This window comes from Olea europaea, chromosome 18, assembly GCF_002742605.1.
Source record: "Olea europaea var. sylvestris chromosome 18, O_europaea_v1, whole genome shotgun sequence".
In the NCBI taxonomy this organism is placed as follows: Eukaryota; Viridiplantae; Streptophyta; class Magnoliopsida; order Lamiales; family Oleaceae; genus Olea; species Olea europaea.
Genome location: NC_036254.1, coordinates 15210695 through 15221930, shown reverse-complemented (window position 1 = coordinate 15221930; position 11236 = coordinate 15210695). Strand labels below are relative to the sequence as shown.

The window sequence follows — 11236 nt, the reverse complement described above, 5'->3', positions numbered from 1 at the left end:
AACAGTATTTGACATGTAAAATAGAGATTTATTAATTTAAATAGATTAGACCCAAAACATAATTTTTGAAAGTTAATGAAATGTTTAATTGAAAAATTGATAAAAGTCGTAAATTCATGAAATGTATGATAAAAAAAATTAATTTGAGAATAAAATTAATTTTAAAAAAATGAGACAAACAGGAACTCTATATATAACATCTGGTAGAGTAACAGGCACGCGAACCAATCCGAATACAGGTTGTCTTTTACTCCCTCTTTTTCTGAAACTGTTACACCCAAATGCTTCTTGATTTCATTTACATCGCGATCTTTCTCTACTTTCTTTTCCTTTTTTTTTCTTTTTTTTGGGGGTGAATTTTTCATAAATCAATCAAACTGTTCGAATCTGTAACTGAAAAAACTGAATCAGAAATCAATATGGATATCGAAACTCTAACCAGTCGGAGTTCTGTTCTGAGGGAGAGAATAATGCGGAGCACCCCGAAGAAGCCGATCAAGGATGTGACGACGTGGGTGAAGCGGCAGCCACCCAAAGCCCAGGTGCTTCTGGCGGTGGCCGCCGTTTTGACCACCCTTGTCTTCCTCGGCCTCGTCGTTCAGGACCACGATAATCTCTTCATCGCCGCCGAGGCCGTTCATGCCATCGGCATTTCCCTTCTCATTTACAAACTCACCCAAGAGAAAACCTGCGCCGGTACAAAATTTTTTGTAGATTTGTTGATGGGAAAATGTTAGATGCATGCAGATACTGGTTTGTGGATCGGCATTTAGTTTGTTATTTATGTTCTGTTTTTGGTGGATTTTGGTTTATATATTTTAAATTGAGCAAGAGAAAACAGGTCATGAGTTTAATATTTAGTATCTACGAGGACATAATTCTTACATTATTATCTGCTAAATCGTTTGTGGGATTATTAGCACTTGCCTCATAAAGGTTGCAAATGCTAAAACTTATAGATCACCAAACTTCTAACAATAGTTATAAGAGTTAGAGTCTGTTCAGTAGTGATTATGAGAATTGATTTTTGTGATCGTCAGATAGAAAAGTGGGTCCAACCTGTTAATGAAGAAGTCAGACATGACAGTTGGAATAGTGAAATAACAATAAAAAAATCAATTTTTTTGGGTGAAAAATTACTACCAAACGGAGCTTGATATGAATAGTCTAATTAGCATTCTTAAATAATTTAAAGCTGTGTTTCGTGTACCATATTACAAATTAGGATGGATAATAATAGGTGGATTAAGGTCAGAAGCGGCCCTGAGGGCGTGCGACTTGAGCGATCGCACAGGGCCTCAACATTATAGGAACACCAAATTTTTTTTTTTTTTTTATATAAGTCTATATATATGTAGAGGTACATATTTATAATGATACATATGGTTTTATTAATTTTAAGATTTAAAATTTTTATTATTATATTAAGTAAAAGGGCACAATATTTATGAAAAAAGAGTAAAAAAAAATTATTTTATGTTAATATCTGTTTAATTTAACATGTTATTGAAAATAAATGTTTATTTTAACATATATTGAAAAAAAATATTTTTATAATTTAAATTATCTTGCTTTCAAAAAATATTATAAACTATCTATTTCACTTGTCCTAATATCAAATGTCCAATTACCTTCATTAATCAATTACTAACCTAAAAAGAAAATAAGTAACCCAAAATTCAAATGATTATAATGGAGAGTGAAAAGCTAATATTAGATCCCTTTTTATCAGTTCTCTCATTCTCATTCTTTAACCCACGAAGAATAGTCAAATAAAAAAGAGAAGAAACTTTATTGTCAATTCTTATTACTTACTCTATAATAGTACAATCTATTTGTTGGAACCCATTGTCCACTTGTGAATTGCTATTTCATGATTTTTTATTTTTTTATAAAGGTAAGTTTTTGTTGGGTGATAACTGATAGTTGATTACATTCAATTTTTGCGAAATTTTTTTTTTACCAAAAGAAATCAAAATAGCTTTTGATATATTGACTTATTTGACAATATTGAATTGTTTTTCGAATATATTTATTGCTTATAGAATACTATTGACAATTATTTTTATTGTTGCATTTGTTGAAAAATGTTCTTCAAAACTAAAGCTATTAAAATCTTATTAGCGATCAACTATGTCACAAACAATAATTATTATAATTATTTTGGTTCTAGAAGGATAAGTTTTTGTTAGGCGATAACTGATAGTTGATTATATTCGATTTTTGCAAAAAAAAATTTTTTACCAAAACAAACAAAAATAGCTTTTGATATATTGACTTATTTGAGAAGATTAGATTGCTTTTCGAATATATTTATTACTTATATATTGAGAATTATTGTTATTGTTGCATTTGTCGAAAAATGTTCTTCAAAACTAAAGCTATTAAAATTTATTTGCGATCAACCATATTATAAGAACGATTGAATGCGTTAGTTTTGATATTTATTTAAAAATATTTGCTAAAATATATTGATTATGAAAGTTTAATTAGTGAGTTTGTTTCTAAAAATGCGAGAACAAATATTTTTACATGATTTGTTGCATTTCAGGATTTACACGTGGTACTTGCTATTTTTTATTTCAAAATTTGCTCATGTGAAATTGTACCTCGAAATTAGTAGTTTGGATGGTTCTCTATTGATGACATGAATTTTGACGAAATTCGAAGAATGCTTTTGAGCTTTAGTTATATATTTTTTTTATTAACAATATGTAAAAAATAAACAAATTTTTAAATGTCATATTTTTGGGATGAAATGATATTATTGAGTTATTTTTTATAATATATTTTTTATTACACAAAAGGGGCACCATTTTAAAATGTCGCACGAGGCCCCTAAAATTTCAAGGCCAGCCCTGATTAAGGTGAATAATATTCTCTATGCTTAATCTATTACAATATGCTCCCTTTAAATGTGAAAAGCTTTCATATTTAATTCACCAATTATTGCTTGTTACACTATTTTACAATTCCGCTCTCTCTTAACTATCAGGACTTTCACTCAAGTCACAAGAACTAACGGCTATATTTTTAGCTGTTCGACTCTACTGCAGCTTTGTTATGGAGTATGATATACACACGCTCCTCGATCTTGCTACGTTAGTAACAACTGGTTGGGTTATTTATATGATTCGCTTTAAATTAAATTCCAGTTACATGGATGACGAAGACACCTTTGCTCTTTATTATACGGTAAGTCTTCTAATTTTACTCATTTCTCTAAAAATAAGTACCTATTATTGGTGAAAGTTGAAAATAAGTACTTTTACTACTTAAAAGTGCCAAACATGCTCTAGGTCAAATTAGGAGTTTGAGAAAGAAAAATACTACTCAGCCAGGTGCAAAACTTGGCTAAAAAACAGGGAAGCCGAGGTGTTGCCACCTCAGCCCTTAGATCTGAAAAAAAAAGTAAGTGAAATCGACGGCTGAGATGACCTAAGCCCCTGTTTTTGAGCCTGTTACTGAGCCTGGCTCAGTAAGCAGGGCTGTTTGAGAAATGTCAACTGTCACCTTTTTGGAATTCAAGGCTGATATTTGCATAAAGAATTGAGAAGTCTATAAAGTTTGTGATACTTCTCCCTTTGCCTTGATTTAGGTTATACCTTGTGCTTTGTTGTCTCTAGCTATCCATCCATCGACAGTGCATCATACTTTTAACCGTATTTGTTGGGCATTTTGTGTGTACTTGGAAGCTGTTTCAGTTCTCCCTCAACTTCACCTCATGCAAAACACAAAGGTAATATAGGTCTCCCTATTTCTTTATTGCGATTCGTGTCTTGTTTATGATCCTCGTGCCTTTTTCACGGTTTAATTCTAATCGTTTTATGTATTGTATTGTCTAATATTCGATAGATTGTTGAGCCATTCACCGCTCATTATGTTTTTGCACTAGGAGTTGCAAGATTTCTAAGTTGCGCCCATTGGATCCTCCAGGTATCTTATGTTGTATACCGTATACATGATATGTGTAACATACACGCTTTTCATAATTTTTTGGGACGTTGACTGGTCCGCCACACCTTCATTTGTGACTCGATTGACATTTAGATGTATATAGGCTCTATTCGTATAAAATTATTAGTAACTTTTTAGAAAGTGATAATGGATCCCATGAAAGCTGTAAATAATAAATGAGAAATAGTTATTAATGTGATTGAAATAAATGTTTGACATTGTCTAGATAAAAAAATTAATTTTTCAGTAACTTTTTAGTAAAGCCAAACAAAGGCATAGTGTTGTTAGTTTTGAAGTAAACTATGTAGTTGTTCCTTGACACACTCCTTGTACTTCCTTTATAAGGAATCGGCTTTCTTTCTTTCTTTCTTTCTTTTTTTTTTTTTTTTTTTTTTTTTTTTTAAGAGTTGTCACAACATTTAAAAGGACATACAGTCACGAGATGTAAATAGAAGTCTATGTTTAGCTCGTTGTTTCTAGGTGTTTATAAACGTTTAGTCCAAATTACATTTTATATATATATTTCATAAGATCCACAAATACTATCAGCTTCTCCACTACTGGTATACCTTTGCTCATAAATGCCACTCTTATAAATACCTTGCTAGACATGCCCGAAATGTAGAAGACATACTCGCACCTAATTATACAATAAAATATCTCTGTGATTTGCTTGTATACTCTATGCGGAGTATTGAACAGCCTGATATAGATGATATGGCTATGAATTAGTTTTCATGAATGCAGGTAGTTGATACAGAGGGACGTTTGTTAACAGCTTTAGGCCATGGATTATGGCCTTCGTTGGTTCTCCTCTCAGAACTCGTCCAAACTTTTATTCTGGCAGATTTCTGCTATTACTATGTCAAGAGGTAGGCTATAAGCTTTTTATCTAATTGAAGTGATTCTTACATGTTTGGCTGAACTTTAAAGTTGCTTTTCATTAACCTTTCTTAACAATGTGTTTTAGGCTTTTAGCATTTTTAGAAGTTACAATCTTTATATTTTGGTTTCAAAAACATAGTTCTCTTTCCAAAAAGTACCTTCTTTATTTAAAGCTTAGCCAAACTTATGATATCTCATAGAGCAATAACAAAGATCATCATTTCTTTTCTTCTTCTCTTTGCAGTCTTCTTGGTGGACACCTTGTGCTACGTCTTCCCTCTGGCGTAGTGTGACTTGCAAGACTTAATAGATGAACAATACTTCATCCACAAACATTTTCAAGTCGAGATATGACAATTTTGCAGGCGGTTATGGGATGGTGGAGATATGTTGCGTTGTGGCACTCATAATCTACACAGAGTGATGTGTTCTCCTGTAGGCATTATTGATATCATAATATTATTTCATTTATTAGGTCTCAAGAAAGATTTCCTTCATGTATTGAGAGATTCTTATAGTATAATTTAATTGTTGCATCCTATCTCACCATATGATTTTAACTTGTGTGGTTAAAAAATTGGAAAATTTGTTATTTCCATTAAAACGTGTAGTTGAAAATGTCTTTGAAGAAAAATGATTCTAATTTTTTTTTTTAACAAACATGTCTTTTGCCAAGATGTCTAATGTATATATTATGACAACAAACAAAAATTACTTCAATAACTTGATTAGAAATAGAAGTTGTTCTCGAACAAATTCAGCCACATCAATACTGTACTCGTATTATTCTCAATCACCACTTGCTCATAGTAAATTTAAAGTGGCTCCTATTACTCGGTTGAGAGCCTTAAGCATTGTACAAGGACGTGCCCATTACCTTTTGTGCGGAATTGCCACATGGGCAATCCTCTTATCAAGAATTATTGCAGTAGGAAAATGGCTAGGACAATTTGGAAGGCATTGGCATTAAGATTTCCAAGAAGAGAAAAGACAAGCATCACCATTTGTATGGCTAGATAACATGTATATAAAAGAGCCAACTATCATTTGCTTAGGTTCAACAAACCATCGTTACAAGAAAACCAAAGAAATTTACAAACAAATGCATTTCCGGGATTGTAAACAAGGTCTCCTTGTCGGAATTAGGAAAACAATGGGTGCAAAAGAAATAAGGAGCAAGCAGTACTGATCAGACGACAATCATCACAGCAAGTAGCGTTTTTGTGTTCTTCGAGTGATGTTGATAAATGGCTCAAAAAGATTGTTAATTGTCCACCACATGAAACCCTATTCCTGCTTTTCCAATTCCCCCATTCTCTCTATGATTGCCTGCATTTTTAGAAGGAAAGAAAAATCAAACAAGACATTCAGTCAAATATTAATGTTCGTAAACTGGAATAACAAAAACTTTTTATGTATTCATGCGACAACTGCTAATAAAATATTGTGAACATGGGGAAAGTATCAACATTCACTTAGTAACAGAAATTTGTTACATCTTCTTAGCATTTCTTACCTTCTTGCTCGTTTCTTGGAGTTCTCCAGCAAGTATGAACTCGTCTAAGATAAGATATACCTTTAGAAAACAACAGGACATGAATCGACATAAAAATACGATTTTTATCAAGCATATATCCGCATAATCTGAAATGGAAAATTAGCAGAGAAAAAATATAGACAGTGGCCAATGACATTAATGAGATAAAGAGTGTTCTCAGCAGCGGTATACTTAATTCTCTCTCTTAAGGGCGGAGAGCTATCAAAATACTGACGTCTTCATCTCTCACAAAATCACATTGACATCTTTTCTATTGTAATCAGAGTATGTTTGGCGAAGCCTAGGGGGAAAAAGTACTAGAAGAAAAGCAAGTAAAGACTTAATTTTGAAAAAGGAAATTTTGTACTTCAAAATTACTTTTAATCTTTGTTTTTAGCAAAACATTTATGAGAGAGAAGGTTGCTTGAAGGTAATATTTAAGCTTAGACATATTTTAAAGTACATTTTTTTAGACTTAGCCAAACATGTAATGAAGACCTGATGTAATGCCAAAAACTCATAAGATTACACTGTGCATACAAAATTGAGTCTCAAAATGATTGACTGGAGTTAATATTTCAAATTCAGAGGCATCTACGATGCAAAAGGAGTGACAGACCTTATGAAAATTAAATACCAAATCTAGCTCACAGACATTGCTGAAAAAATGATCCAGTATCTCCACAAACAAGTGAATGGATTCCAGATAAGCCAACTCATTGTCAGTCATGTCAACACACAGTGAGAAGAACAATCCAGCATATCGCCTATAGATAACCTTGTGAGTTCGGAACTGCGAGAAAAAATATGGGAATGCATTACAAACTTTTTCATCTGAAAGAATACCTAAACAAATCAATTAATTTATTAAAAAATAAACATCAAAAGTCAAAAGTAAACAAAGTAGCAGTTTATGCCATGACTGTGTAAGACTGTGCTTCCTATCTGAGTAAAGAGGGAATTGGAATTTGGACATCCAAAAAATTTGACTGAAGAAACCCAACCATGCCATCTCAAGTTAAATCAAAGCAGATTCAACACCTTAGCTAGTAATGATTTCCTTAACACCTTGTTGAAAATGTTTCCAAGTTGTGCAGTTTCCAGCCTAATTTTGGTAGACACCCACAAAAGGATAAAGACCAAAGTGTTATCTCGATACATTTTCTTTCCTTCATTCATATCTTTCAAAATTATCAAGAAGATACATTGATGCATAATATTTCCCATAGAAATTTAAGAAATCATCCAAGTGGATACCCCTTGTTGCACACTAGGAATCATAGTCTGTAAGATCTTCAAAGCACTTTAAATGGATATGGCATGTCTTGCTGATTTCACCTCTCTATAAACCAAGGAACTTCCTCCATTGCACATAAGCACGGAGAGGAGTTGGTTTTAATCTATCACTGCCTTAACATTGGAACTGCAAGGATATAAGAAATGAATTGCTAGCAATAGCAGCCAAAAGGAAGAAGAATTTCGAACCGATGTTGCAGAGTCCATTGACAAGAAAAACCGGGATGTCCTTTGGTGGTAAGACATGACCAGATACTAGGAAAGGGTAGGATAGGTTAACAGTCACCAACCCTTCCGTTTGTGCATTAACAGATTGCACTTCAAATCCTTCTGATTGGACCACTAGTTGATCCTTAAGAACGTGCTGTTTTTATCACCACTCTTGTGAAGTGACTAGACACACATCTTAAAAATAAGGAGACACAAGGTGGCTTATCAGTAGAAGATGCTACGCTTTATTCTCTAGCTATCCTTGCCAATCAAATATTTGATGCTGAAACAAGGTTTGGAATGCCCCATTTAGTTTGCCCATTAAACTGTTGTTTTGATAAAGCTCACGAATCCCGCTATCTAAAGAAAGCAGAACATGGAAAACTTAGTATATTGGTCGGAAGGCTCCATTACCAACTTCTATTAAATCAATTAGTATTTTTAGTCTTTTACAAAACACTGTGGTGTTCTCTCGAAGTTGTCACTGGTCTACTTCAAGTTTCAGCACTGTTAATCCTAAGTAGTAAGTACCATTTAACATTTCAACTTTTAATCTGACAGATTTCAAGAATATCACTGACCACTACAATAACTAGAAACTAATTCAAGCTCCTCATGAAAAGAGAAGTAGGAAATTTTTCGATTAAGTGAATTCCTGTGCTTCCATCAATATTAATAACATGATACCTCAAGATCATAATGCAACTAGTGCCTGAAATGCTGTAGCTTCCACAAGATTATTACATCTTACAGCAGGAAGCTTAAATATTAGAGAGAGACTTGCAGGAGCAAGGTGAAATCCACAAAAAATAAATAATAAATAATAATAATTAAAACCTTTAAGTTAATTTAAAAAATTAATAGATAATTAACTGATTCTCTGCAATGATCTAGAAATGCATACCTCAACAAAATTAGTAAATTTGGGATCTCTGTTTACAACCAACCGGTGAACCTACATTAAATTATGAAAAATATCCCAATACAAAATTATTAAACCTCTCAAATATCGAAATTAATTTTTTTTTTTTTTAAAAGGCAAGATGAATAATATAATACCTCGTATTCGACTTTGTGTTTCTCGGATTCCTCAAGAGGAATGTAATATTTGGCCAATCGAGTTTTTCCTTGCCTGTTTTGCAATAGTATGAATCGGATCTGAAAATTCCAAGATTAAAATTAACAAAACTGTGGAAAATGGAAAATGACGGAACGAAATTTGACTTAAAAAATTGACTAAAAGAAAGTACCATTTTGATCAATTGGGGAGAAATATCGTGCAATTCGAATCACGTAGAATTTTATGTTTGATTATAAAATCAAATGCAGTTTCAGTGCAGCTTTTGTTTTTTGTGATGAAGCCAAAGGTTGAAGACGAAGCTGTCTGCGAGGACCTCAGAGGAGTGTTTGCCAAAACTTTTGAAGTTCGCTTATAAGTATAATTGAAGTTTTAAAATAAATAATTTATTATTGGTAAAGACCAGAGCTTACACTAACTGTAATAATCCCTGTTTGGCATCCATTGTTTAAAAATATAAAAATAAATTATTACAGTTTCATTTTTAATCACATATTCATACAATAAAATATTTACCACGTAAGTCTAAAATTTTTCTTTACTTTTTAATTATACATTCTCCTAAAAATACTATTTAAAATTCCTTTTTTTTTTTTCTTTTTATAATGAGCTCCAAACGAGTGCTAAGTTAATTCATCTTTGAAAAAAGAAAAAATTATTTTTCTAGTACAGTCAATAAAGTAACTTTAACAAATAAAAAGTTACTTAAAAATAAGTTTCCTCGTCACATCTAACTTTTTATTTGAAATTATTATAATTGAATTCTATGAAAATTTAGTTATATCGATGTAATATAATATTTTCCAAATGCATATAAAATCGTTCTTGAATAATATTCAAATGAATATCCTATTTATTCGACTGCAATGACGAATAGTAATTGCTAAAATAGAGAGAAAAATGTTCTCTTGCATTAACGGGTGTTAATAACTGGATGAATAACATTATTTAATCACAAAATATTTATAATGTGTGGTTTTTTTTTTAAATACAATATTTTATTAAATTTTTCTATATTGTCAAATTAAATTGCTCTCTTCTTTTTAACTTTAACTAATTAAAATAAGGTTAGACTGTCAGAAGTACATTTTTATTTGAAATCACTCGGTTAATTAAAATAATCAATTTTGATTCAATTCCATATAACTATTTCCTTATAATCTCTCGGTTAAATCTTAATTTTCACATGTTTTCAAAATAATTGAGAGTTTTATGATTTGAAATATAAATCGTAAAAGTGAAATAAGAAAATTACACAACAATTTACACTTAAAATTACTTATGAAGCAAAAAAGTACCGAACCAAACTTGACTAAAACCAATAGTTTTACAATGTAAGAATTGCCTGCCGATTAAAGCGGACACCCTATAACAGACACCATTTGCGTAGAATTCAGGATTGATAGATACTTAGACTCTCGACATGTGAATCACAATGTTGACGTTTATTATAAAATGAATTACATAATATTTATACTGAACAATATCAAAGAAGAGAAGTTAAAATGCTAGAATATTGTTCCTTATCGAATAGCATAAATCAAAGATGTCACGTGTTTAACCGACTATATACATTTTTGGTCATCTCAATCCCATGTAAAAATTTTACAAAGCAAATTCTTTCTAAGTTTACAAATATTTGTGTACAATTCTAACTTGTGATCAACCGTCCTCGCAGAGGTGTGGTCGAGCTCACTAACCATTTCATATATTAATATTGCAGATATTCATGAAAAAACAGATGTTTTGTTCAACATAGGTCAGACAAAATTTTGATGTCAACAAAAGTAATGAAACAAGATGTATACAATTCTTCTTTCTCTAATTATTACCATAAATCACCCAATTAGAAGTTCGAAAATTGCATATGATCTAAAGAGGAATTCTCTAGCATTTTATTGATCGTAAACTTATACAACATGATTCATGCGTAACTCTAAATAAATAGAGACAATATCATTCATTTGAATTACATATCTCAAAATATAATTAAGCAAGCAATAGAAGTCAGTACACCAGTCAGAAATACCGAGACAAGGTTCACAGCATTGTTATCGAGTATGCTAAGACCAGAAATTTTCTTGACAGTCGGTCCTGATTTACCAACAACCTGCAAACAGGAAGGTATCATTAGGAAAACCTTTTTTTTTTTTTTCCCCCTAAACAAGAACTTCAAATGTCTGAAATCAATAACTCAACTACAGGACCTAGGGAGGTGCCTTTGATTTCTTCAGAAATTTAATATAAATCACTCAACGTGTTGATTAAGAATA

At 31.7% G+C, this 11236-nt stretch overlaps 3 protein-coding genes across 3 annotated transcripts in view; 1 reads left to right on the top strand and 2 right to left on the bottom strand.

The window, feature by feature from the left end:
* Window positions 1-247: 247 nt before the first annotated feature.
* Window positions 248-5403, top strand: LOC111367594 (putative ER lumen protein-retaining receptor C28H8.4). The gene is made up of 6 exons (XM_022988549.1): window positions 248-696; window positions 2996-3195; window positions 3599-3739; window positions 3856-3936; window positions 4705-4829; window positions 5087-5403. The coding sequence occupies exons 1-6, from the start codon at window positions 420-422 to the stop codon at window positions 5133-5135; spliced, it is 873 nt and encodes a 290-aa protein (XP_022844317.1). The 5' UTR covers window positions 248-419; the 3' UTR covers window positions 5136-5403.
* A 419-nt stretch (window positions 5404-5822) lies between these two features.
* On the bottom strand, window positions 5823-9310 carry LOC111367593 (AP-2 complex subunit sigma-like). The gene is made up of 6 exons (XM_022988548.1): window positions 9136-9310; window positions 8945-9043; window positions 8790-8840; window positions 6999-7172; window positions 6359-6418; window positions 5823-6171 (listed from the first exon to the last, which is right to left on the bottom strand). Exons 1-6 carry the CDS (start codon window positions 9136-9138, stop codon window positions 6130-6132), a joined length of 429 nt encoding a protein of 142 aa, XP_022844316.1. The 5' UTR covers window positions 9139-9310; the 3' UTR covers window positions 5823-6129.
* A 1499-nt stretch (window positions 9311-10809) lies between these two features.
* LOC111367592 (protein PGR-like) overlaps window positions 10810-11236 on the bottom strand; it is a 7608-nt gene continuing 7181 nt past the window's right edge. The window contains exon 5 of the mRNA XM_022988546.1: window positions 10810-11073. Within this exon, the coding sequence (XP_022844314.1) occupies window positions 10942-11073 (132 nt within the window). The 3' untranslated portion in view covers window positions 10810-10941. The remainder of the gene's footprint in view (window positions 11074-11236) is intronic.

Bases quoted from the DNA above. Each gene is read 5' to 3' on its own strand.
- LOC111367594 (XM_022988549.1), top strand. From the start codon at position 420: ATGGATATCGAAACTCTAACCAGTCGGAGTTCTGTTCTGAGGGAGAGA. The intron at 3,196-3,598 runs GTAAGTCTTCTA...GCCTTGATTTAG, and splicing joins CCTTTGCTCTTTATTATACG to GTTATACCTTGTGCTTTGTT. The intron at 3,937-4,704 runs GTATCTTATGTT...TCATGAATGCAG, and splicing joins GCGCCCATTGGATCCTCCAG to GTAGTTGATACAGAGGGACG.
- LOC111367593 (XM_022988548.1), bottom strand. The intron at 8,841-8,944 runs GTATTATATTAT...AATTTAATGTAG, and splicing joins AACACAAAGTCGAATACGAG to GTTCACCGGTTGGTTGTAAA. The intron at 6,419-6,998 runs GTCTGTCACTCC...TGTTTTCTAAAG, and splicing joins TGGTATTTAATTTTCATAAG to GTATATCTTATCTTAGACGA.